Source organism: Branchiostoma lanceolatum, chromosome 2, assembly GCF_035083965.1.
Source record: "Branchiostoma lanceolatum isolate klBraLanc5 chromosome 2, klBraLanc5.hap2, whole genome shotgun sequence".
Classification (NCBI taxonomy): Eukaryota; Metazoa; Chordata; class Leptocardii; order Amphioxiformes; family Branchiostomatidae; genus Branchiostoma; species Branchiostoma lanceolatum.
Window position 1 is genome coordinate 31,955,414 of NC_089723.1, and position 25,875 is coordinate 31,981,288.

Below are 25,875 nucleotides of genomic sequence, written 5' to 3' on the forward strand. Positions count from 1 at the left end.
CCCTATAACGCCCCCCTCAGTGCTGTGCGACAGTGTCCTGTCAGGTAATAACTGACAGCCAAGCTGCTAATGTGAGGACTGGGGCTACGCATAGAAAAAAAAATTTACGATTGCATCTCAGACTTACAGATAGAGCTGGTAAGATTGAATTTAGAAATTGCAGCAAACAAAGCTGAATTTGTTGTCATTTTTCTTTCAGCACTTATGGAAATTAGTTGTAGAGGAGGCAGATCTGTTCGGACACCTCAAGGTATGTGTGCTGTATTTCTCCAGTGTATGTACACTTCGAAGTTGATGCAAAAATTCTGCTGAACTCTTTGCAGAAAAGAGAAAAGTATACTATAACCTCTAATGTTATAGAGAGATTTACATACATTTTGAGAAAATATGGAACCTTGGAACCCTTGCCCAACTCGCATGTACCATTGTTTTGTAGCAAACTGAATTAAGAGATACATGTAGTAGTAACATGATGTATAAACTTTTGTATCCTTCCCTGACAGTTGATGAAGGATTTCTACCTACTGGGGCGAGGGGAGCTGTACCTGGCTTTCATCGACTGTGCACAGAGCATTCTCAGAGGCCCTCCCACAAGCGTCACCGAACATGGTAAACTGTTCTCAGATTATCTACAGTGGATTTAACAGTTTCAATTTGATATTTGGACTGACACCCTGCATATAGAATCATGTAGTACAATGTGTCAATACATAATTTCCTTCTTTAATTGCTAATTACTGTGGATTTTTTTTGGAAAATCAAAGTTGACATTCTCTGCTTCCTCAGATGTGAATGCAGCATTCCTCCAGGCTGCCAGAGATGTGCTGCTGGATGATGATGAAGTCACACAGTTCCGCCTTTCTGTGCAGACCAAGGGACAAAAAGGACAGAAAAGTATGCTGCTATTAACACCTTTTTATTAAAGTTGGCCTTTATTGCATAACTTTTTTGCATGCAAATAGACCCATTTATTAATCATCATCCTAGGTTAAGCAAGGACTGTCCATTTTTATGACAGAATTTGACAACAAGGCACCTTGATATCCACAGTAAGTCCTGCTGTCACTCAATGTACAGCATTATTGTAGATGTTCAGAGGATTGCTTTCCTTCCTGTGGCTGCAGAAAACTCCTTTTTAATGGCAACTTTCTTTACCAGTCTGTGTATTTATTGCAGAACCTTCAGGACCTTTACCATCAGGGGAGATTGGTTGGGGTGTGTTGGGTCTCTCCTACTCTGTGCAGTGGCCACTGCATATTCTCTTCACTGAAGCTGTGTTAGACAAGTAAGTGGCCTATTGGTACCACGGCAAATCCATGGCGCGTGCACGGAGATGGGATAGTCGGCCATGTTTGATGGCGTGTTCTATGCACCAGATGGCCCGCTCCATAGTGGCCATTAATATTTCTGGGACATGCCTTCCAAGTACTGTTAGTTAAAGATGTGTAGCTCAACACAGGACACTGTGTGCTAATTTACATGACTGCTCACTGACATGAATGATAAAAGAAAGTAGTAAATGTCGTAGTAGGTAGTTGGTAATACCTCCTTATTTTCCTGTGGGTAGAGTCAGCTTGAAGAGGGCAGTCAAGATTTCAGATTGGAATATAAAGGAATAATTTTTCTGTCAGGTACAACACCATGTTCAGATTCCTGCTCAGTGTGAAGAGAGTTCAGCTGGAGCTGCAGCACTGCTGGGCACTGCAGATGGAAGGAAAACACATGGTCTCTGAGCAGTCAGAGGTGGCCAAGTGGCAACTCCGAACACACATGGCATTCCTACTGGACAACTTACAGTACTATTTACAGGTAAATAGGTGTTAGCAGTTTCATGACTCTCATACACACACACACACACACAACAACTAATTGAGATATATCCTGCTTATGTTAGGCAATTTGGGATCCCAGGAACCTAAACTGAGGTGTTAAAGATGAAGGGAGAAAGTTACAACTATCACTATGATATCAGTATAAAAATATAAAGGGTGCAAGAAAGAAAAGAAGCTGTTCTTGTTTTAAATCAAGTGTTTTCTTTATCATTATTACAGGTTATCATACAAAACATCACTGTTTTGAAAGAATATTCACTTTTATACACATTAACACAAGTCTTGGATTTACACTTTTCCAAGTATGACAGTTGAATATATGCATTTTTATACATTTATATCAACATCACATTTACAAAAATGATCCCTTATGTTGACATCAAGATCTTGGTCCATAACTACTTTGCTATGTTGCAACACCTTCCCACAAATACAGCCCATCTTGTTTTATGTCTAACTTTGAGATTCTGCAATGCCATACACATCACACTTGTTGCCATTTATACAGAAAACATTCTCACAAGAAATATCGGAATTCTGCAAAACAACCACTGCAACCACTTGAATTTTATAAGACAGGTCCAGAATGCCAATTTCTCTGCACAATTTATTTTAGTCTTCTGACTTTCGTCACTTTTCCAGTACTTTTTATTTCCATTTTAATACATTTTGCTTGCCCAACAGAGACCCTAAATAAAAGACTAAGGTCTCAACTTCCTCACATGTGCACAGTACTGTCACTACATCAATGCATGGTACCAAAAGATACACTTCATGAATTGAAATTTGATATGAACACTGTGGCAAGATGACAAAAGAAATGTAGAGGAAGTTAAGTTTAAGATTGACACGGCAAGGAGTGTTTCTTAGGTCTATGGGCTACAACAGGAAGGTTTTCCATACAATAGATTCGGTAACATAAGCTGCCTTGATGCATGGAACTATCTTTGTGTCGTAACCCTGGTACGATACTTCAGTGGTGTGGTTTACTTCTTGGACTTCATGCCGTTCACGGCTACTCCTACAAGGATGGCAGCGAGGGTGAGGCCCTGAAATAGCACACGTGCCCGCATCATGGTCTGTAGGGGGAAAGAAGATCATTTTTGAATATAAGAAGAAAACATGATGCTTTGGTTCTTTGCACAAAATGAACATAACATGGTTATTCAAATTACTCTTACAACCGTAACAGATGATGCCAAAGGAAAAGTGAAAGGGGGCAAAACAACATTTTTGTAACAGCTGATATGTGTTGTGTTATACACGTGATATGACTAGATGTATTATTACCAGTGACATTTGTTACACTTACTTATACTGAATGACAACACAATAGAGAGACTATGTCCACATATTCAGTTCTTACCTGTGATCTCCTCCTATTTCCACTGCTGAAGGTGCTAATACCATAGATCAGGGCAGCTGCTGTTAGACCGCAGCCAATGGGAACAAAGGGATTCTCCATTGTCTTCCTCTTGAACTTCTCCCCGAATCCTTCTTGCGCAGGGGCACGCCATACCTGTTGGCATGAAGACTAGTTGTGAATTGTCTTTTACAGTGGTAATGTTAGATATTTGAATACTGTGAACACAATTTACAAGATGGCTTGAGATAGAGTTTAGAGATCATATGTTTGAACCTAGTTCATTATTCAAACCTTTGTTTAAACAAAAAGAAAAGAAATACATTTTAAATAGCTAAAGGCAGCAATGATTTTGTGAATTGTCTTTGCCAATATAAATGAACACAAGCAATCAAAATTTCATATTATTAGGATGTTGTTACCTTACATCACAGCACAGCTGATTTAATAAACCACAAATATCATGTACGGTAGTGGTCAGAAATACATTAGAAGAGTTCAATATTGAATGTCTTGAGTCTGGCAATGAGTGCAAAAATGTGCTAAGACACTTTGTGGTCTCGTGCTAGCTCTCCCCCCTACTTGGTTTGTTATCCTACTCAGTCAAAGGGACAGATTACATAAGAACTGCTATAACTTTGCATAAGAGACATCGCAGTGCAGGGCTTTTATCCGCCCTACTGCTTGCATCTCGTCGATAAATAAGTTCATAATGATGTTTCTACCGACCTGAAAACCTTCGATGTGTGGTGGTTGCTGTGGTAAGCCTGCGTAAGGGTTTGGGAGCGAAGAATCGCCGTAAGCATCGCCGGCTGCAGCGTCCTTGCTGTCTCTGTCCGCCATGACTTTGCTGGGTTCGGAAGGGAGGAATGATCTTTTGTTCCTTCGCAGTGGTCACTTACTATTCTAAGTACCGCTCTCACTTTTATGATTTGATACGATAGCAGCCAATAGATATGAAGAAATGTGTTAGTAATTTTATATTTAAGAAAAATATGATTGTCATATGTGGATCAAAATGATTATTTTTCATAAGTAGGGCACTGCATTCATCAAGATCCTTCCTGTAGTTAGTCGAAAGGTCAAAGGTCGTTAGCTTATTATCATACCGTTGGCTGTTTGAACAAAGTTTGAAAAGCACCAGCATTCGCCTTGCTCAAAATGACGTTTTCTGCGGGATTTTGGAGGTTTTGGATTGTTTCAGAAGGCAAGGAGCATGTGGCCAACTATAGATTTCCATACGTCGGTCGTGAAGTTTGTGTCTAATCTCGTTTCTACTGTCTAGTCGTGCCGTTCTTTTGGGAGCCGCGACTTGTGTTGGAGCCGGAGCCGACAACTCCTGGTGACACGGAGATAAACTATCAGGCCAGCTCACTCCACCACTGAGGTTTGCTGTAGAATTTTCCCTTTGTAGTTCCCTCTACATCGACAGCATAATGGCATCGAGGGGAGCTCGCGTTCGCACGCCGCGGCGACATCTCCCTGCGACACCCGGCAAAAAAGCCGAGCGTGCCGACTTACTTCGCAAGCAACAGTCGGCACCCGACCTGTCCCAACCCGCCGAGTTTCAAACTCCTCCGGGAAGGAAAAAACTATTCCAAGGTCCAGCTACGCCGGAATGTTTTAGCACTGTACTTCCACCGACACCAGGGGAGGAGGAGGACAACGAGACCGAACGGCTACTCGCCGATATGGCTGAGGAAGGCGAGGATAGCTGTTCTGTAACAGTAGCTGTGAGGGTGCGCCCGTTCAGCCAGAGAGAGGTATGGCATGACAACCACATGTGATCAAATTGTGTTTTGAAGTGCTCTCAATTGTAGAGCGTGAAGAGTAACATTTGTGCTTGTACATTCTAGTACATAGCACAATGCATTTCTGAAAATGTTGGAACAGCCGAGCTATGTCCGGATATTAAACTTGAGCTGGAAAGTTTCATGATACTTGATTGCCTCAAGCGAAGTGTAAAATGTTAACGTTAACTGTCAAAATAAATTTTAATGGGGAAGTAACTATGGTCATTTTAATGTATCAATGTATACTAAATCATAGCAAACTCTACCATAGTATTTGATTACTGTAATTTTGTTTTAGAAATGTACAGAAATGACCCTTAAATTAGAATTACATGTTGTCATGTGAATGATTATGAATGTGCTACAGTACCTGGTATTATACGGGGTATAATTTAAATGCAGTTAAATTTATCTTTTCTTTTTTTATTGCCTCACATCTAGCTAAAAGAACAGGCAAAATGTGTGGTGAGCATGGATGGACCAGCTACATTGGTCACCCCAGAGAACGGAAATGAACACCTGTTCGCTTATGACCATTCATTCTGGTCATTCAAAGAAAGCGACAAGCACTTCGTTGGCCAAGAAAAAGTCTACAGAATGCTTGCCCAGCCCTTGTTAGAGAGAGCACTACAGGGGTACAACACTTGTCTGTTTGCGTACGGACAGACAGGTTCAGGGAAGTCATACACCATGATGGGTTTTGATGGGAACAAAGGAATCATCCCAAGATTCTGTGAAGACCTATTTTCAAGGCTATCAGCACACAGCAATGTTGATGTGAAGGCGCATATCGAGATCAGCTTCTTTGAAATCTACAACGAAAAAATCCACGACCTCCTGGTGTCGTCGCCCCAGAAAGAGAAGCGCAGGGCTCCTCTCAAAGTTCGAGAACATCCGCTCTGGGGTCCGTATGTACAAGGACTGTCGCAGTTTGTGGTCAGTTCCTACCGGGACATTGAAGGTTGGTTAGCCATTGGGAACAAGCAGCGAGCAACAGCGGCCACAGGCATGAACGACAAGAGTAGCAGGTCCCACTCTGTCTTCACCATCATCGTGACCCAGACCACGTGTGAGACACTGGAGGGAGAGGTGCACGAACACAGCAGGAACAGTAGAGTCAACCTGATCGACCTGGCGGGCAGTGAGAGATGCTCGGCTGCACAGACCTCTGGAGACAGGTTACGGGAAGGTGCGAACATCAACAAGTCACTGATGACCTTGGGGAAGGTCATCCAAGCTCTGGCTGACCAATCAGTGAACAGGAAGAGGAGAGTGTTCATTCCCTACAGAGATTCTGTCCTGACATGGCTACTGAAAGAGAGTCTAGGTGGGCAAATCTTAGTAATTTTTTTTTTACCATCTGTAGCAATATCATAATGTAGACTAGACTGCCTATGCTCGGTGTGCAATGTAAAATTTTACCATGTAGCTGAACTTGAAGAGAAAGTAAAACATTAGTTGTTGTATCAAGAGTAGTGCAGCCAACATGAATGTCCTTGAAACAGTGCCTTGTGTTGGAAGTACACAAGATAATTGGAGCATGAAGCAATTCAAACCTATCATTCTAAATGTTCTCCATTCCATGCTACAGGTGGGAACTCTCGCACAGCCATGGTTGCCAACATTAGCCCCTCCAGTACCAACATGGAGGAAACCCTTAGCACACTGCGATACGCCAAGCAGGCTCGAAGCATCGTCAACATCGTAAAGGTCAACGAGGACCCCAAGGCCAGACTCATCAGAGAGCTGCGGGCTGAGATTGAGAAGTTACGGAGAGCGCAGTCTGGACAGGTCAGTATAATTGGCTGGAGTTACATGTTCATATGAATCATGATGCACCAACAACCTTGTTTCTTTGGCAGTTACAGGTAGAATTGACATTATTTCTAGTGTTCATTCCAATATACTGACAAGGAAATGTCAATGTTGTACAGGAAAGGTACAACTTTGATTTCTACTTATACATACATTTAGATTTTTGATTGAGGAAGAAATCAATGGCAAGAAGTCAGTTTTTAAAAAGCATTTCCACTTTCAGATTTTTGCTACATACATGTAGGAGGTTGATAGGCTAACAAAATGATATGCTTTAGTTGAAAGGAGCAGTTGTCAGCATACATTTTTGTCCAATGCTTGGGCTATGCATAATTTATATTCAGTAATGGAGGCCCACAATGGGGTTTGATTTGGTTGATTGTTGTGGAATAAATTGCTCATCTATAATTGGAGAGGTGGGGTGAAAGTTTTCTGAATAGTATGAATTATTATTGATTATGTAGCTATTGATATGACAGTCAATAGACATAATTTTTAGGAGATGATTTCAAGTTAATCATGTGTTGATATTTATAGTTGCTTCAATATTTGTGAATTGTGATTGAAAGAATCTTTAAAATTGTTAGTTTTGAATATACTGACGGTATTGTTCCAAGACAGTCTATGTAGCTAAAATTCATGTAAAAATATAAAGAAAGCTCTTTACCTATTCTAGGCTGTGGTTCGGGAGGAGACGTACCAAGCCAGCCTGGCAGAGATTGCTTCCCTGAAGCAGCTGTTAGCAGATCAGGAGCAGAGGCTAGAGGAGGTTAACAGGTATGAAGCTGTCAATCATAACAAAATTACTACACTGTATGTACAGCCGTTTGCTTTTTTTTGTTTTTGTTGTTTAGCATATGTATTATACAGCTTTTTTTGCTTGTTATTGTCTTTGTTGTTAAGCATACAGTGAAGCATAGATGTATGTGTGCTATGGAAATTCTTCAGGTTACAAATGTATGTAGCTGTAGAATACACACATGAAGCATATAGTTTAGTAGTCCACTGTGTTCTGCTACTGCAGTGGTCTGGACATCCTGCAGCCGCAATCAGTCTTTCTTCAATTATGCTCTCCACTTTGTCAGGGTTTATCTCAAGCTTCCTTAGCTCCTATAGTTTTCTTATAGATTACATGATGTTATTTCCTGGCCTTCTCTAGATCATGGCAGGACAGACTAGAGCAGGCAGAACAGCAGAAAGCGGAGGAGACCCACATCCTCGAACGTGTGGGTGTGGCTCTGAAGGTGGACAACAAGCTGCCTCACCTGGTCAACCTGAACGAGGACCCCCAGCTGGCTGAGGTGCTGCTGTACATCCTGAAGGAGGGACACACCAGGGTGGGGTCCAAGACTGGACGTCAGGACTGCGACATCCAGCTCTCAGGTACAACATGTACATAAGCAGTAGCCTCTACCAGGCTCCGCGGATCGCTGGAAAAATAGTAGAAATTGGCCAAATTGAGTGAATAATATGCTGAGGGAGTCGGCTACGGTGATAGGGACAATATTCGTGGGTCCCCTATGTGAGTAGCTGACTACAATTTCTACTATTTTTCCAGCGATCCGCGGAGCCTGGTAGAGGCTACATTAATACTCCATCCCTGCTGTAAGTGTAATTACGGTTTCATCAGCCATACCATCATATATGTTTATCTAGTATTAATTGTACAAACTCAGAGATTCTAGGCAGTGGCTATCCATCTGTTGCTCGAAATGTCCTTTGTATTTTTTTGGGGTTGTGGTCATACTTACTAGCCTGAGTGTCATCCTGTTTTGTTCCAGGCTCTACCTTCACCAAACAATGAAGGTAGAGCCTGGAACTTAACAGGATGACACTCAGGCTACATAATTGCCACAACCTTGACTGAAGTTTGTTCCATACTATTTTGTAAACTGACATACGCACAACTGCAATCCCTCTCCAGGAGGCCTGGTAGGTCCCAACCACTGTGTCATCAATAACAGAGGAGACCAGGTGGTGCTCACACCCATGAAGGATGCTCCCACCTATGTCAACGGTGAGCAGGTAACCACGGAAACCATGCTTCACCATGGCGACAGGCTCATTGTTGGTGACCATTACTTCAGGTGAGAATGTGTAATAGATTTATTTTTGTTTCCTCGCTGTTGGAAATAAACTTTAACATGTATCTAAGTTCATGGAGGAGGCTGTTTACACTTAAAATCTAAGTTTGATTTTCAGACAAATTTTTTTTTCAGACAGCATGCACTGAGTACAAAGTTGATTTAATTTTTCTTGATTTGCACACAGATTTAACAACCCAACGGAAGCCAAGTCAGGCAAGAAGAAGTCCAGTGGCCAGCCTATTGACTTTGAGTTCGCCAAGAGCGAGCTGATCTCTGTGCAGAGGGCAAAGCTGGAGAAGGAGGTGGAGGCAGCAAGGACACAGGTTAGTTACAAGACTACCGGGGTATTGTTTCTCTAGACTAAAACTTTTGTAGTTTGCCACAACAGTAATTGATCTCCATTTTGATTTATTTTTTAAACTTCCCGTGTATTGGTAGTATTATCACATGCTGCTGCTCAGTCAAGGATATTGTAGGGAAAAATAGGCTTCCTTTCCTGTATCCTAACTACTTGTACTTCAGTCACTGACGAAAGATAGCGGATGCTGTCTGAATTGTCTGTTTCAAAATTTTATCCAGTTGCTTCAGTAACTCTTTTTTGGCGTATCTTATTACCTGTATGTCTAACCTTCATCAATGACTTGTACTTCAGTCTGTGAATGATTTGTAACTTGTTCTTCAGGTTAAACAAGAAGCCATGGCCCAGATTCAGGAAGCCCGGCATGTGGCCGAAGAAGAGATGGAAGAGCAGAGGAGGGAGTATGAGCAAAGGATGCAACAGCTGCAGAAAGAGCTGGAGAAAGAGAGTGTTGAGAAGAAGGAAAAAGAGCAGACAGCCATGGAAGTGCAAGACAAAGTGCAGCAGCTTGAAGAACAGAAGAAGGCTCTAGGTACATGGAGTACCTGAATTTTCTACAGATACATCTAGACAAGAAACATGACAATCTTTAGATCTACTTGTTGAAGAATAGAGAGAACTGTTTCGTTTACCAAGTGGTATTTCTTCTCCTGCATATCAGTGTCAGTTGAAATTGCAGTCTTTTTCTGAACTCGTTTGTCAAGTATTTGGTGAGAATATACAACCCAGGGAAGACATTGTATGCTTGATACACTGTCATTCCTGTTTGTTCTACATTCTGCCGCCTGAGAATGAAAAGTAGCAGATTTAGTTGGTAGGTATTCAAAGGACTTGGATGCCAGCTATCTACTGAGTCTGATCTACTGGCTGTAATTGTATTACTGGAAATATACCAGTCCTATAATTTCTGTGTGATATTGTCCATTTTCAGAGATAGAAGTGCTGAGCAACAGGAGGCGGCTGCAGCTGGAGGCCCTGGCTGTCAAACAGTCCATGGAGGAGGCTCGTGTCCGCCAGGCCCATATCATCGCCGAGCTGGAGGCGGAGAAACAGCGTATGGAGGGGAATGTGAGTCGGCTTCAGGAGGCCAGCAGGAGACGCCAGCAGTGTGGACCAATCAGTGTCAAGTGTGGTGAGGATCACGTTTCTATCTTAGTGATAAACATTTAAAAAAAAACTTGCTCAGTGGAAGGCCACATAGACCACTTCTGGGCACAGAACTAATGCTAACTGAAGCAGCATCTCTTCTCTTTAAGTCAAAAACATCAAGCTAAAGCAAGCCTGACTAACTGACTCAATAGGTGAAACTTGCATGCTGATAAACATTAGAGTGGTGTAAAGCCAGGCAGTATGAAAAAAAAGGCTGTTGGAAAAAATCAGACTTATAACTATTTGAGTTTTTAGGTTATTGTGGTACTTGAACATTAATTGCGCTAAGAGCTAAACTCTCTTGTCATTCATGACTAGGTGAGTGGCTGGATGATGGGGTAATGGCCTGATACACAATGCTTGTTGTCAGTTAGCCAATGGAAGTTGACTGCATCCTTGAACAGAAAGTATTGATAAGTATATTTTTCCACCAGGAGAGAGGGACCAGTGGGGGCTGATCCGGCTGTCCATGCTGCTACAGGAGGCCAACAACATCAGCCGTAGTCTGGGCAGGAGTGTCACCTTCAGTAGGCAGGATGTCTTCATAGGAGACAAGCCACAGGTTAGTCTCCTGTTCTACATGTAACAGTTGTGGAACAACACAGGCGTATTGGACTGTAAATGTTGCTTTGAAGGAACTTTGTTATTTTTCTTCTCTACTGTCACTTTGTATGCCTTTGTATGTTTCAATTGTAATGTGTAAATATGAATGTGTAGACAAGAGGAAGAATAGCCTCATATAAGGCAAATTGTGGATCGAAATAAAATTCAAAGTCAAAGTTCTCCTAGAGGTAGATTAAGATTAAGAGCTGTACCTAAAGTTTTCAGTCCTCAGGTTTCAAGCTGTTTTTTGCTCTCAAGGATTGTGATAAACCATGTCTCTGTCAGTAAAAGGCTTTGAAAGATCATAACAAACTTTCTGTGATGCTGGGATAGTTTTGGACCACCTAATCTTACCACTACAAACAGTCAAATTATCTCCTTCATACATTGTATGTGCACCAGAATGATTTTTAAGTATCCAAGGTCTAATTGTAATCAAATGCTTCCTCCTACAGGTTCAAGTTCGAGTGTTGAACCATGCGATGGGGATGATGACCCGCTGGAGCCCTGAGAAGTTTGAGTCCAGACTGGTCCAGATGAGAGAGCTGTACCAGGGAGAGGGAGACATCAGCGAGGATGACACCATCTTCTGTGACCCCAGTGACAGCTGGCAGAGGGACAGCTCAGTCACTGGTGAGCACACAGTCCTAGTCCATCTTCATGATATGAGGAGATGGGCTGACTGGCAAACTGAGAATTGGTGCTTTGTACTGAGTTGTTACTTACTAGTAGTTTGAATTCCACTTGCTTAGTGACAAGTGGATATCAAAGAAGCAAAGGTTACGATTACAGTAAAAATAGAGAACTATTATCAGCCTCCATGGTACTTTTGTTGCAAGATTTGAAATTTTTTAGAATAATTCTAATATATTCTCCAATCTTACAAGCTCAATCTTATCTCCAACCCATCATTGCAGTATTAAGTTCCCCTCATTTGTTCCCTATGACCTTGTAGGGTTATCAAGTTTGACTGAAGTATAAATATTTTAGTTTGCTAGTCCAGTGCGGATCTCCCACTGGACTCTTGATACAAAACCTATATGAGATAGACAAATGAATAAATCCAGTGTCACAAACTGGCATCAGTGTCTAACAACTGCTATTTTGCCATGTGTAGGAATGTCAGACTATAGCAGCGGTTCAGAAGACCAACAGAAGCAGGACGGCACCTACACAGTACGACCTGGAAAGAGAGGTCACCAAGGGACAACCCAGGTCACTTCTACCTGCCTGGAGATGATCAACTCTGCCAGGAAGAAGCTCAAGAGCAACTCCCAGGACAGCATAGTAGACCAGATCCTGTACTGCCTACAGAGCCTGAAGACTGAAGCCACAGTCATTTTCTCCTCCAAAAATGCACAGAAAGCTGAGAAGAAAGGTGACAGCGATGCAGACTTCAACCAGAACATGATGCGGATGTCGAATGCGGTGGTGGTGCTGACATCCCTCGTCCAGCTGTGGTCCTCCGTGATAGAGCAGTCGGAGTTGGAACAGACCAGCCAACTGGTCCACCAGCTCACCAACACCACCCAGCGCCTAGCAACCAACGTGGGCAGGCTCCTGCAAGGGTTTGAGCAAAACCTACTGGCACTGATCTTCAGCGCAAAGGACAGCATCAAGCAAAGTATGGAGGGCCTGTCGAGGGTTGTCGGGGAGGCGATGCTTGCCACGGACACCAGCATGACCTGCATCACGGACATCTCTGTGGAGATCCTGCTGAAAACCATGGTGATACAGGGGATGATGGCGTTTGTGGAGAAGTTTGTCGGCGGATGTGTGAAGAAGTTGGAAAACTGTGAGGACTCTGTGCTGTCAGCAATGTCCTCGGCAAAGTTCACACCGGGTCAAATGAAGAACAGGGTTTCGGACAAGCTGCTGAACCATGTGCAGCAGGTCACATCCAATGCCAAAGAACTTTTGCAGGCTTTTGGGACTCTGGAGGTTTGTACTGTGATGAAATTTGTTGTCAATTTTTTTAGCAGTGATTATCTTTTGTACTTGATATTATCAGTCTCCAAACCAATCTGTGACTTGTAATCAATTTTTTAAAACTTCCTGATTGTTTACAATATTGTAGCTCTGAGGTTTTTTTTACAGTTATGTAGTGAATTGTGCTTGTTTCGTTCTTTAAACTGTGATATTCATGTTCTTGTCTCTGTTTGCCCAGGTTGAGTACAAATGGTGCTACAGTAATGACGGAGTGGCCAAAGTGTACACCTTTATCCAGGACATGACAGGTGCAACAGAGAGTATCATGGACTCCGCAGCACAACTGTGCCAGTCAACTGTACATGCCACCAAGAACTCAAGGTTGGTTGTGGTGGTTACATTCATGTATGAAGGAAGTCAGCAATCGCAGCAGGGCTGTCTCCAACCTTAGATATTTTTCAGTCTTATTGTTTGGGGGCCCCTGTTGTTAATTTGTTAAATCCGTCATGTTCAGCTTACCAAAATGTTTTTTTATCAATTTCATTTCATGTCATTTTATGGACGGATGAATTTTCCCCTCAACAGGCAAGTTTCTGTCCTGGGATGGAGGGACGGCTCCTTTAGACAGCCCTGAATTGCAGAGACAACAGTGTAACAATGTCTTTGAAAAGTTTCTTTGCCCAAAATAGTTTCTTTGCCTCAAGTTTTCAATGAAATCAGTCATGGGAATACTCAGTGCCTGTTACAGAGAAGGTGTGTCTAAGATGCGGCCCCACGCTGTGAAGCTGCTGGGGACGTGTGGTCTACTGAGGGAGGTCAGCAACAGCTGGCAGGAGCTGAACTCTGATAGGAGACCCAGCAGCAGGACAGACCACATCAATAAAAACATCCGGGAATCTGACAAGGTTTGTGATGACAAGGACAACGATGTAGTGTCTAGTCTATGAAGTAAATAAGAACAATTTTGAATAGTATTAGAATGCCAGGGGAAATAGTTGCTTCCTAATGCACTATGAAATCCCAGGAATTCTTGCTAAATCATGCAAAGATGATATTGTTCCTTGTCAGTTGTTTCCATTTCTGTATTTGATCTGTTCATCTGATGAGTTTTACAAGAAAGGAACCATTATGTCATTGTCTCCTAGAACCTTTGAGATATTTATTTATAGTCAAAATAATTGTGGACAGGACTTAGGAGTGTCAACTAACCTGGTGCAAACTTTGACCTGCTGACTACTGTAAAGTAATGTAGAAATATTTGTGGGGTTTTAATTTCGCGGCGGGGAGAAAATGGAGTGTTCGCGGTAAAGAGTTCACCTCGAAAACCGCGAACATATCTGCATTTGCATTAACCTCACCTGTTCTGTTTCAGGACCTGCGCACGTTGCTGGAGCTGGTTGACCAGGAGGCGCGGATGAGCGGCAGTTCCCCGGCCAAGCGGCTGCTGCCCTCCTCCCCCCACCTGTCCAGCACCCTCACCACCCAGTCCTCCCCCTGTGGCACGGGCTCCAACACCGTCACCAGGAGGCTTGCACTCGCTTTTGGCATATAAAATATGCCATGTTTCTTGCAGTGATATTTTCTATTCTAAAGTATCATTTGACCTGTTTGTGGTTCATAGTCAACCATAGTCATCTCATGATGAATCCCACGAAGACCTGCTTTGCCTATAGCAATAGTTGTGTAACAAATGCTAGTGAGGTGACTTTGGTTCACTAACCGCCGTGGTTAGCAAGCAAAAAGTGTGGTGCTAGAATGTTTCCTTCCACCTTCCCAGCTGGTGTATAGCGATGCTGATTGCTGTGACCTTCAGGAAACTGAAGAGAATTCCAAGAAGAGCTGAATACTGCGCTGTCTGTCATTCCATCTGTGTCATCAGTGTCCATGTAGATGCAAATGTAGTATTGTATTGTATAAATCTGATACTATACAAATGTATGTTATTGCAAAAGATGTGTATGAATTCAGTAGTTGAAATAGACTGTATCTTAGTATTCTGATATACGGCACCCCTTGGTATAGAGAGTAAACTGGGAAAGTTTGTATATATATATGAATTTATAAAGAAAGACCATATAACTTTATAGAGAGATAGAATTGGCAGATACCTTACAGACACTGTGTTGCTGTAATTAGAGGGAAAGTGTGCGTATACGTCAGTGGTCTTAAAGATGACTTGCAGCAAACCCATTTCATCGTAACAAATTGCATTTTCTATCATATAGGGGTCTCGGGCTAAGCAGTATCTTCCACTTGACTTATAGTCAATTCTTTGACTGAGGTCTTGGTGTATAGTCCATGTTGCAGCTTTGTGTAATTCAGAATTCCTCTATTTCTTGCCTTTTATTCATTGCAGGGTTATTAACTAAATGAAATTGACATAAGAACAAGGGAAATGTATGTAATTAGTGTGAGCAGACATTTATTATTAAGCAATGTTGATTTTTGTAGTCTTCCAAAGACATAGAACATCGATAGGAAGCTCCAGTAGCAGCAGTTGTTACTAGGAATGCTAAGAACAACTGCAGCACCAGCTGTCCATGTGTAACAGGGAGCAGTATATAGGTGTTGCTGAATTACAATTTGTGTAAGAAAGTTATCAGCTATGCAAAGTCATGTATAACATAGAAAAGAAAAGATTACTTCTTTCTGCGGAGTTGTGTGCTGAGTGAATTCTTGTTGATCAGGTGCTTTTCAGTATGGCAGCTAGCAATGTGCATACAGAGACTTTTGTGCAGATTTATTTAGTATAAATCGCAACTACATACAAGTACCTCGCATTGATACTGTGGCAATACTTCTTGCCAGTATAGAATATAACGTTACTGTGATTTCAAGCCCAGTTTGAAGCACAGCTTTTTATTCTGACAGTTGATGCTCTATATGGGTGCATAATTTTAGGTGCTACTTCATTTATGACTGCTTGCAAGTCCACTTTAACTTGAAAGTCAAATTCTTAGGCTTTGCACTTGTGCTTCCTTGGTTTCATGTCCTTTAAGATACTAAAAGTTTATAAATACACAAAGTAGTATTTATAAAGAAAGGTACAAATAGGGTCTATGCTTCGAGGCCCCTCAGCTGTCATCGTACCCCAGCTGATTGTGAGCTAGTCTGTAAGATAAAAGAGAATAAAATTAGATATAGGTGTACTTAGATTTATAAACAGCTAACTTAATGTTTTGATTATATTTGAAATGATTGGCCATCATTACATGTTTCTGTACATTTGCTTTGCATATGTTCCTTTTAGATTCTGGAGGATTTTTCTTTCTAAAATGTTAGAGGGTAAAGTTGAGAAAGAGTATTAGGAAAATGTGTTCAAATACCATAACATGCATATTTATACACATGCAATAGGTGGAACTCCCAACTTTATACAAAATGAATGGTTTACTCAATCCTTTGTACCTCGTTCACAGACGTAGTGCAGCAGGCCAGTACAGGGCAGGTCGTTCCACTTGTACCTGGCTGCCTTCAGCTCCACACAGTGCTCTCGCCTGCGGCTGTTGTCGGGCTGACTGCGCCACCATGGCGTGTAGTCTCCTGGCCTTAGGGGGGTTCCATCACTCCAGTGGAAATGTCCTAGAAAATAATAGGTTTGGTCAGTTAACAGGGAAAGAGTTTCACATAGATTGGGTTAGATTTTAGCATGTCAGACTGTCAGGACCTTTCTTCTCTTTTTGACTTATGTATGATACCGATTTCTAGCAAACAAAATCTGACATGCGGTAAAAATGGGGACAATCATGAATGTTGCACTTGTTTCTCACTGGAAGTGAGTTTCTCACTGGAAGTGAGTTTCTCACTGGAAGTGAGTTAGTGAATACTGGAACACCTGAAACATTTGATATCTAGGATAGAACATACAATGTCATGTATTCTGTTAAACCCTTGGTGAGACCTAGACCTGGTAGATGTAGTGTAGATATTAAATATCAGAACTTACTCTCCTTGAGGATGTCAGTGAGCCCGATCCAGTGTGATGCCTTGGTGGTCCTGTGGATGTACCTGCCCAGGAAGATGTGGACCTGTTTGTTCTTCACCATGGCTAGGCGTCCCCCCTTGGTGGTACAGACGTGCTCGGCCAGCAGGTATGGCTGCTTGTCCTGGGAGAACCAGTAGCAGGCCCGAGGCCCCTCCACAAACCCTGGGGGACAGTTAGCTGGAGAAGGGAGGACATAGTCCTGTTTGTTACCAAATTTTTCCTGGTTTTGGATAATGTTGGTTGTAATTGGATGCTTTTTTTCTTTCTTTAAGTTACTATTGCACCAAAAAAGCAAGTAGTTGTTACATCTCCCACAGTTGTACTGGTGTGCTTGCGCACTGGGCCGCTAGGGACGCTGGGGTTATTCTGGGTGTGCAGGACCAGAATGAATGAATACATGCTGCTCAGTTGTACGTGTTTGTGTGCATGTCAATCCGAGACTCCCAGGTTAACCATCACCAGTAGTCACATCACATATTGGAGTAAGTACATTTGTAAGTAAGAGAAATGTAAACTTGAAGTAGCGAACAATTAAGCATTTCAATTTTGTAACGGGGACTTTTTCTGCTACTTGTTCTGGCACTACCAGTTATTTAGTACCTGTTGAGGTTTTGAGGTCATGATGAGTGTCTTCTGAGCCAATCTCGCCTGTCTGGTCCATTTTCTCAGTCAGGAGAGAAGTTAGGTTCTCCACTGCAGTCTGTAGGCCTCGCACCATGTCCTTCAGCTCATCCAAACCAGCATCTCCGTGGAACTCATTCTGTACAGTAACCAGGGACAGGCCTGTCTTCTTCCCATTCTCTGAGATAAACAGAGACAACGTACATGTAGTTGAGGCGAGTAGTACAGTCTCCTGGCTCCTGCGATTCGAACCTGCGCTGAACCCGGGCCCCCAGCTCATGAACCCAACACACTAACCGCTAGGCTAAAAAGTTCAAACTAGTTAGACTGGTCAGTTGGTGGCGCTTGAACCTCACTGTAACTAGTCTTCAACACAGACAAGCAGCATATGGCTTTCATTCTACAATACATACATCACTGAACTTGGTGTTTATGTAGTGCTTACCTGAGTTCCCTTCATCTGTGCCCACTTGGTTCACCCCCTGCTCTGTGACTCTCTGCTCCTGCACAACTGTACCGTTGCCATAGATACGGTTGAAGACAGTGATCAGTTGAGCATCGAGTGGGAGAAGTTTTCCATCCTCACCTGAAAGGGGACAGTGTCATCATTCAAAATTTCGCTGCCTAACAAATTGTCTTTCCACTTCAACAGCAAATTTGTATGCAGCATAGTCAGTCATATCAGTCTGTGAGGTAGATCTGTATTAATTGCTAGATGCAATTGAATAGTTGGCACTGGCACTGGCACTATTTCTGACCATGCTATTCGAGCCTTTCACTCAGTGATGTGCAAAATTGTTAACCCATTGAATGTTTATCAAGTTTTTATATACACTGTATCAGTGGACTTCAATGTCTTAGTAGGGATATCTGGATGTGAAGCCATAGCAGCTGCAAGGCAAAACTGGTCAAGTTGTTTTATTACAAGTATTGAAGTGACGGCCAGATCTGCATCTGTACAGCATTACAGGTTTAGGGGAGAACCAAATATACTGTGAGTGTGAGCAATATAAACTAATACCCCAAAAGAAAGTAAATAATGATTCTTTTAGATTTCATGCACGCTTGTTACGTAGCTCTTTTGAAGAAAGAAGTACAGGAATACTGCCTGTATGTACAATATTCAAGGCAGATTTCTATTGTTACCTTTAGAGAAGACAAACTTGGGCATGATGTTGTTTGTTGCTGGAGTTGGTGCAGCAGAACTGAGGTACAGACAGGCAGAAGAGAGCAGGGCGATGAGAAGGGCTGCCATCTTGTTGTTGTCTAGCTGGAGGGTGGGATCTGGCTACTGATACGCCTCTGATCTGGGAGACTCCTTTAATCAGTTACATATGGTACAATTGGTGGGTTACTACAGGCATGATGCACTTATCAGTACAGACACTGGGGTTTGAGGTAGTTATGACGAGTGAGGGGTTGGTTCTGATCATTCTGCTATTTGCTAACTTATCCTCTTTCAGTCTTTGTCCCTGGTGAGGCCTAGGGCATGAATTTTCTTTTTCCTTATATTTTTTTACTTTCTATTTCCAGTTACTCTACTGGGTAAAGCTAATCTCTCAGCAGATACACAGAGAATAAGCTGTGAAAAATTATAGTGACCATTGGAGAAGACTATGAATTTCCCTCAACATTTACTTGGAACTGAGGGAGAGGAAGGAAAGCCTTAGTCTGATATGCAATAAGAGTGTTCTCCCCATGCCTGTTGATGATCAGATTCTCTTAGTGCCATCATATTGATAGATGCATATTGTTTCATCCTTCCAAGAAGGATAAGGGAAGTATTCTCCAAGCAGAGGTTTTGGTCGGGGGGTAGTAGTGGCCGGGTTTTTTTAACATTACCTCCCGTAACGTTACGGGAGGTAATGTTAAAAAACCCCGGCCACTACTACCCCCCGACCAAAACCTCTGCTTGGAGAATAAAGGGAAGTTCCCTGGAGAGCTACTTACATGTACTGCATTCTCCTTGGAGTAATTTAAAGCTCCTTGGAATGACTCACTGGAGTTTGTGCTCAGTGAAACCTGTCCATTATCTTTGAGTAGACAGAATAAGTTGGTGCCTCTTTCATTTGGAAATTGACCTGTAATAACACAGGCTACAACACCTCAGTAGCTATGATACACCCAGAATTATAACATGTACTACCCTAGGAGCCAGACTTATGGATCGGGCCGTTAGCCAGTTTCCTTCGGCGGCCCAAGGCATTAAGCCCGCCGTCCTAAATCGCTTACCTGTTGGTATTAAAAGGCCAGTCTACTCTCTAGGACCAGAACCCCTGTAGCGCTAATTTAGGTTGGTGGGCTTAATGCCTTGGGCCGCTGTGCGTGTTTTGTATTACGATTAGCTGACTACAATACATCATAATGGCTAAATCGCAAGCCGTGTTTCGTAAATATGCGCTTCGCTGCCACCACTGGTTGGACAAATAGTTACGTAACTCATGATGTCAGTAATGTTGCATTGCGGGCTTCGCGATGCCCCTTCCGGGTGGACGTATTCGAGATCTCGAGTTTCGCCACCCGGTGGCGCTATGCGAGCCATGTCAGTGCCGGTTTTGTATTGCGCTTCGCGCTACCGCTTCCGCGTGGACGAATTCGAGATCTCGACTTTAGCCCCCCGGTGGCGCTTTGCGCGCCACGAATTGCGCCTCTACGTGGCGCAATTCGTGTCTCGAATTTCGCCAATTCGTGTTCAATGGCCTACCTGGCTGAAGGACACCGGCTAACGGCCCGATCCACGAGTCTGGCTCCCAGGGTAGACATGTATAGAATCTGTATATCTATGAAGTAGCCCTTGTTTGTGAGAATAAGCTAATGATTCCATATTTGTAATCCATGTTGTGTTCAGGTTGATGTTCTGGAGACCCAGTTCTCCCAGCTGGTGGAGAAGATCCATGCTACCCGAGACTTTGAGAACATCCGTCTGGCGCACGACCAGTTCCTGTCCTCCCTCCTGGCACAGTCCTTCATCCTCATGAAACCCGTGAGTTTCAGAACTGTGGTTCTTTAACCTTTAATACCAGACATACACAAGTGGGGGGTATTTAACAAGCCTTGTTAGAGTTATTCGCTAGTACAGATCTTCAGGTATTTGTTTTTATGTTCAGAAGATGTCCCCATTACTTGACTGCGACATCTCATTGATAGATGAATAAATAGATGAGAAGAGAAAGAAGATTCCGTAAAATCCTGAAAGAGACAAATCCAAAAGGCACCCTAATTTTCCCTTTCAAGTTTTATCTGCTTTATTTATCCTTGTGATGTACATGTATACCTTCAATCCTTTCCCTATTCTATGAAGCTGTCAAATTGATAACACAGAACTTTGATTTCAGGTGTTCCACTGCTTGAATGAGATCCTGGACCAGTGCCACAATTTTGCCATGTTGGTGTCCCTGAGCCCTGGTGCACTGAACGAGAGACAGCTGGAGCTGCTCGACACCATTGCAAAGGTCTGGAAATTTTCAAGTTCTCTGGTTAACTTGATATTTTTACCTGAGAAATATTTGAAATTTCGTATCATTTGGTAGCCCATTAACACCTTTTGTTTACACAATTTTTTGTTTAATTGCTAAGGCACTGATGCAGTCTTAAATATATAAAAGCCCAAACATACTGTACCAAGATGATTGCTTGACCTTTTAGGACACTTGCAGTACACTTTTACTTGACTTTTTAGGACATGTGTAGTTTCAATGTCTTTGACTGACCACGGCAAGAATGCGATCATGATTTAACATGCTGTGTCCTTTCAGGACTTCAGCCGACAGTCCAACCTGCTGTTTAAGATCCTGTCCAGCGTGAGAAGTCACCAGGCCTCTCCCTACCTGGCACAACTGCTGCTGAGGGTCGACTACAACAAGTACTTCAGCCAAGCTGGAGGCACCCTGGGCAGGTGTGTTATGTGCTGATAGTCGGGGAGCTTTAGTTGAATCATCTGATATATATGATATATCAGATGCTGTGTAAAACACTTCTTGTACTGTGATTCACCTGTACTAAATATATTCATACATAGCCCAGATGTGTTTCTAGACAGGTGAAGGTAATAGCCTGGGTGCCGTCCAATTACTACTGGGGCTCCTACGCTCGCTACTGATTTTTTTTCTTCAGGGAAGCAAGTGTAGGAGCCCTGATAGTAATCGGATGGCACCCAGGGTAGAAGTTTCACTATCTGCATAAATGAATATCTACTTGATGAAGTTGCACTAAGAAAGAACAAATAGAATTCACAAAATGTCATCATGGGAAGTAAAATGCAAATTACACTACAAGGTACCGTACTAGTAAAGTAGTACTAGTAAATTAGTAAAGGCATAAAACTTTAAAAGCCCTTAGGTTGTTTTCTCATTAAAAAATCCCCCAAGAACACTTGACACAGTCCAAACATCTGCATGTGCCACACACGTATACCCGGTACCACTCTACCCAAGCATGAAAGTCCAAACCTTATGTTTATTCATTTCTCATTCCAGTTACAAAGCTCCAGTACCCTCCTCTTCCTCCACAACAACAACCGTCTGATTCCTGGTCACACCCAAACCTGTCACCAGACAGCTACAACTTCATATACAGGACATCCCAGTGATTGCTTTTGACTTGAAGATAATGCTTTAATACTATTGTACAGCATATGAAACGTTTTACTGTTTAAGCCAGTGTGTAGCTAAGCTTGAAGCAGTAGTGAATGAAGTAGAAACAGTTCTGAGTGTGAATCAACACACTCCCTAGAACAATAAGCAAAATAAGCTGTCATTGTCATACAGTTTGGCAAATAAATAATCTGTTTACTGCAACATGTTGGCTCTTTTCATATATATTTGTATCTTTCATGTGTCACAGTTAGATAACTCTCAGAGTTCTGACGATAAATAAGACAACATCTTCACGTTATCTTTTCCTCTTCTATATGAACATGGTCCAGTTAGAGACAGTAAGCAGCAACATGCTTCCACACCAGGATTGGTATGCCAGCTGTTTTCCCGTGTCTTTGTTGTAAAGCTGCCAACATTTTCATCACCATGGCAACTACTTCCCTCCAAACCAGGGGCCGAACAGGTTGTAGAATATGGACGCTGTGTTGTCATCGGGCAGCCGGGGCTGACCTGGCAGGGTGGGAGGTCGGAGGTCATGATCAGGCCATCTGTCCTCGGGGTTACTTGACCTCCCTAGGATGACATGACAGTATGGTCAAGTTCTGTACAAGTCCAGGGTAATCATCTACCTCAATCATCCACCTTTCTACAGTACATCGAGCAAGACGACAGTCCTTACTCCAGTCATGCATGACATACTGGTTTCATATAGAGACAAACTTAACCATTGGGAACTTTGCACACCACAAGTACCAACCAGAAAAGAAAGAATACACATATGCAAACTACTTGATTGAATCACTTTCAAGTGGTTACAATTAGATCCCTTTAATCTTCTAGCTCCGTACATTTCTTACCTTGGTCTATATCAGAAATCTCTTCTCTTGTTTCCTCCCTACCAGAAGGATTTCTCTTGGTGACAACTGTGTGCGTCTGGTCGCCGTCGTTACGCGTCACCACAGTCTCCTCGTTTCCCGACCCGTCTCGGACTGTTCTCCTCTGTTCTACTTTCTGGGCACAGCACAAACACACAGCCATGCTTAGTACAGAACACATATAACAATACTTTAAGTAACTTTGCCTGGTTCCCTTTTGCTTTAGAATAAACAAATGAAATGTGATGTAAACTGGTTGCTAACTTAGTTGTTGTATAATAGTCCCTGTTGGGTACATTGTCTTCATTTATTTATCCATTTATTTATTTACTGGTCGGCACGTTGATACATGAGCAGCCAGGGTTGTCCAACTTGTGAATGGCTATTTTTAAAGGCTAACCCTGGGTACATTTTGTCGATATTCATCATGCCACCTGTATAGGGCTGTTTAGCCACCTACCCCGTCTGGGCCTCTGATGGTTGTTGTTGTGATGGACTTGAAGAATGATCGACTCCGCGGAGGCTGGGATGGCTGCTGGCGGGGCAGGATGATGTCAAGGTCTGACGACGAGATTTGGGCGTCCAGATCTGGTAATAAAAACACACAATTGTACATGTAAGTATGCTGATGATGTAAAACTTTATGCTCACTGGAAATAAATTATCAGAGAAGACTATCTATAACTCATTCTTCCCTTCTCACTCATGTCAGCAACTTGAAAAATGTAAATCAGGGCAGTCAAAATGCTTTTAAGAGTTAACACTTATGCAGTCATCATCATAGCCATCACATTACTTATTATGTAGTACCTTTATCAACTTTGTCCTGAGGTGAGGAAGGGGGGTTCTCCCATGGAGAGGGGGGGAGCTGGCCAAATGGGTTCTTCCAGAAGGCTTCAAACTGGACAGGAACAGGCAAAAAATGTCATGTATGGCAAATATCATTCCAAGGTCCTTCTTTCTTAACTTTGCAACAGAACTGAGTCACCTTACAGATGTGATTTATGTGGCAGGGACTGCCATTCTCGTATAGGGCTGTTTAGCCATAGTCGATGCTGTAGGGCTGCTGTGAATTAGGATTTTGCCATGGTCAATACTGACCGACGGAGGCCATATGATATGATCTTTCTTAGTGTCTGCAGAAATCTGTTCATGTGGTGGACTGTAACTCCAATCATAATGATTCTCATGTATATTTCTTGACACTGGTTAATTTATTACCCAGTTGGCAGCACATTTTCAGAACCATGTGGATAGAATTAAGACTCACTTGTGGATATCTCTTTGGTGTTGGCTGTTCACCTCTTGGCTGTTCACCTCTTGGCTGTTCACTTCTGCTGCTTCCTCCCTCTGGAATTGCACCTGGTTCCTTCAGCATTCTGTCTCTGAGTGACCTTTCATGTCCAGGTCCTGATGGAGGAGGTTCAATACCTGGAACACCTGGAGCATGAGCACAACAATACGATTGAGTTGTTTAGGGCTCCAGAGCTAATTTCTTTTGTTTTCCACTTAGTCAATTTTGTTTTCCACTTAGTCAATTAGCTTCATTATCTTCGTATGAAATCATAAAGCACTGGATATACTAGTACTCAATTAGCCTGTGTGCCAGCCTTTTTAGCTTTACCCTGCTCTCTTGGTCGACCGAAGACTAGCTGCTCTGATATCAACTGTTCAATCCCGATCCTAGTATACATTCTCTATCAAGTCAATTATGATCAACATGTACAAACGTGTCCTGTATTTCCTGGCCTTTACAAATAGGATCAAATTACTTTCATCATACATTTCACGATTTGATGCTGATCAGTGGGATGCCTGTGATGCAACTAGGGAAAATATTGCATAAGACAAATGGCTACCTGGTCTGTGTGGAGGTGGTAAAGGCGGGAATTCCACCGTGCCTAGTTGTCTGAACAGTTCGTCAAAGGTGTGGAACATCTCGTCAAAGTGTTTCATCATGTCCGACATCCCAAAGTCGTCACCAGTTAACTCCTCGAACCCCGGCCCACCCCTGAACCCAAAGGCTCCAAAGTCATGGCCAAAACTGTCATGGTCCTCCTCATCTCTATCATCATCATCATCATCCCAGTCTTCACTCTCATCACTGGGGAAAAACATATATGTGGTGAAGTTAAGAAGTTCTTGCTACGGTTCGTAACATATGAAATATCTATTTTTTGAATCTGAAGAAGAGGAAGATTACTGATGATTAAAGTTATCATCTAGGGGTCGGAGGCAACATGTTTCGTTGGCTGTGTAACAAGAGTCAGAGATACAACAGATATCAACTCCAGGATATTTTTTTCAATTGTTTTTTTCTATATGTCCTTGATGAAGTGTATAACATTTACAGTAGGGATTACATCAGTTGTGGTGCGTCCCCATCATCACTCCTGTCCAGGAGATAGCTTCAGAAGTTCAAATCGACCTGATATCACGGGTGATCACATCATCACAGGGAAATAATAGCCACTTACAAGTAATCCGGAGGTGATTGTCGGCCTCCTCGTCCCCCAGGAAACCCAAATAATCCACGGAATAAATCGTGCAAGCTCATGTCTCTAAACGTTGTCCCTATTAAATCGTAACTACGAACTTTCCCGAACAAATTTTGCCCATCCTTTGCGTAACAAAACACACACTTCCGGACATGCGTAAAGCGCTGTACATTAGCGACCTCTAGCGGTGGAAATTTAACTTACAGCAGAAAATTTTCAGTGATGGAAAGCGACCTCTAGAGAAAAGTATGCAAACTGCAGATATATTACACTTGCTGTGTGTCAAGGGAATATTGACAGAATCCATACACATTCCCGAAAGTTCAAGTACTACGTATATTTGTTCAGTTATGATAAGCAAATATATAAGTT

At 42.5% G+C, this 25,875-nt stretch overlaps 5 protein-coding genes across 6 annotated transcripts in view; 2 read left to right on the forward strand and 3 right to left on the reverse strand.

Moving 5' to 3' along the window:
- Nucleotides 1-22,331, forward strand: part of LOC136428652 (gamma-tubulin complex component 4-like) — a 29,692-nt gene extending 7,361 nt beyond the window's left edge. Inside the window, exons 10-18 of the mRNA XM_066418332.1 lie at nt 200-250; nt 504-609; nt 787-894; nt 1,177-1,285; nt 1,632-1,809; nt 20,384-20,518; nt 20,871-20,987; nt 21,291-21,430; nt 22,011-22,331. Coding sequence (XP_066274429.1) covers nt 200-250; nt 504-609; nt 787-894; nt 1,177-1,285; nt 1,632-1,809; nt 20,384-20,518; nt 20,871-20,987; nt 21,291-21,430; nt 22,011-22,059 — 993 coding nt within the window. The 3' untranslated portion in view covers nt 22,060-22,331. The remainder of the gene's footprint in view (nt 1-199; nt 251-503; nt 610-786; nt 895-1,176; nt 1,286-1,631; nt 1,810-20,383; nt 20,519-20,870; nt 20,988-21,290; nt 21,431-22,010) is intronic.
- On the reverse strand, nt 2,011-4,069 carry LOC136428660 (HIG1 domain family member 2A, mitochondrial-like). Its single transcript, XM_066418349.1, has 3 exons — nt 3,925-4,069; nt 3,199-3,351; nt 2,011-2,911 (listed from the first exon to the last, which is right to left on the reverse strand). Exons 1-3 carry the CDS (start codon nt 4,036-4,038, stop codon nt 2,819-2,821), a joined length of 360 nt encoding a protein of 119 aa, XP_066274446.1. The 5' UTR covers nt 4,039-4,069; the 3' UTR covers nt 2,011-2,818.
- Nucleotides 4,297-15,585, forward strand: LOC136428644 (kinesin-like protein KIF14). The gene is made up of 15 exons (XM_066418319.1): nt 4,297-4,958; nt 5,430-6,315; nt 6,580-6,779; nt 7,480-7,580; nt 7,963-8,186; nt 8,728-8,890; nt 9,075-9,213; nt 9,573-9,780; nt 10,180-10,380; nt 10,832-10,959; nt 11,456-11,633; nt 12,118-12,941; nt 13,168-13,310; nt 13,678-13,834; nt 14,302-15,585. Exons 1-15 carry the CDS (start codon nt 4,632-4,634, stop codon nt 14,479-14,481), a joined length of 4,059 nt encoding a protein of 1,352 aa, XP_066274416.1. The 5' UTR covers nt 4,297-4,631; the 3' UTR covers nt 14,482-15,585.
- LOC136428658 (ladderlectin-like) lies at nt 15,696-18,811 on the reverse strand. The gene is made up of 6 exons (XM_066418345.1): nt 18,682-18,811; nt 17,981-18,121; nt 17,515-17,715; nt 16,876-17,091; nt 16,338-16,511; nt 15,696-16,040 (listed from the first exon to the last, which is right to left on the reverse strand). Exons 1-6 carry the CDS (start codon nt 18,788-18,790, stop codon nt 16,036-16,038), a joined length of 846 nt encoding a protein of 281 aa, XP_066274442.1. The 5' UTR covers nt 18,791-18,811; the 3' UTR covers nt 15,696-16,035.
- Nucleotides 21,971-25,636, reverse strand: LOC136428656 (HCLS1-associated protein X-1-like). Of its 2 annotated transcripts, none has more exons than XM_066418344.1 (7): nt 25,483-25,636; nt 24,865-25,109; nt 24,276-24,436; nt 23,816-23,906; nt 23,466-23,593; nt 22,988-23,141; nt 21,971-22,703 (listed from the first exon to the last, which is right to left on the reverse strand). In XM_066418344.1, exons 1-7 carry the CDS (start codon nt 25,560-25,562, stop codon nt 22,564-22,566), a joined length of 999 nt encoding a protein of 332 aa, XP_066274441.1. In that variant the 5' UTR covers nt 25,563-25,636; the 3' UTR covers nt 21,971-22,563. The 2 variants fall into 2 exon arrangements, with proteins under 2 accessions (XP_066274441.1, XP_066274440.1); XM_066418343.1 differs by having other exon boundaries at nt 24,276-24,445; nt 25,483-25,633.
- Between the last annotated feature and the right edge of the window lie 239 nt (nt 25,637-25,875).

Excerpts from the sequence above, each read along its gene's own strand:
- LOC136428658 (XM_066418345.1), bottom strand. The coding sequence starts at position 18,790 with ATGGCAGCCCTTCTCATCGCCCTGCTCTCTTCTGCCTGTCTGTACCTC. Across the intron at positions 18,122-18,681 it reads CAAGTTTGTCTTCTCTAAAG|GTGAGGATGGAAAACTTCTC; the intron begins GTAACAATAGAA and ends GTCCCCTTTCAG. Across the intron at positions 17,716-17,980 it reads CACAGATGAAGGGAACTCAG|AGAATGGGAAGAAGACAGGC; the intron begins GTAAGCACTACA and ends TGTTTATCTCAG.
- LOC136428656 (XM_066418343.1), bottom strand. The coding sequence starts at position 25,562 with ATGAGCTTGCACGATTTATTCCGTGGATTATTTGGGTTTCCTGGGGGA. Across the intron at positions 25,110-25,482 it reads CAATCACCTCCGGATTACTT|TGATGAGAGTGAAGACTGGG; the intron begins GTAAGTGGCTAT and ends GTTTTTCCCCAG. Across the intron at positions 23,142-23,465 it reads CCATCAGAGGCCCAGACGGG|AAAGTAGAACAGAGGAGAAC; the intron begins GTAGGTGGCTAA and ends TGCTGTGCCCAG.
- LOC136428644 (XM_066418319.1), top strand. The coding sequence starts at position 4,632 with ATGGCATCGAGGGGAGCTCGCGTTCGCACGCCGCGGCGACATCTCCCT. Across the intron at positions 6,316-6,579 it reads GCTACTGAAAGAGAGTCTAG|GTGGGAACTCTCGCACAGCC; the intron begins GTGGGCAAATCT and ends TCCATGCTACAG. Across the intron at positions 7,581-7,962 it reads AGGCTAGAGGAGGTTAACAG|ATCATGGCAGGACAGACTAG; the intron begins GTATGAAGCTGT and ends GGCCTTCTCTAG.
- LOC136428660 (XM_066418349.1), bottom strand. The coding sequence starts at position 4,038 with ATGGCGGACAGAGACAGCAAGGACGCTGCAGCCGGCGATGCTTACGGC. Across the intron at positions 3,352-3,924 it reads CACACATCGAAGGTTTTCAG|GTATGGCGTGCCCCTGCGCA; the intron begins GTCGGTAGAAAC and ends TCATGCCAACAG. Across the intron at positions 2,912-3,198 it reads GAAATAGGAGGAGATCACAG|ACCATGATGCGGGCACGTGT; the intron begins GTAAGAACTGAA and ends TTCCCCCTACAG.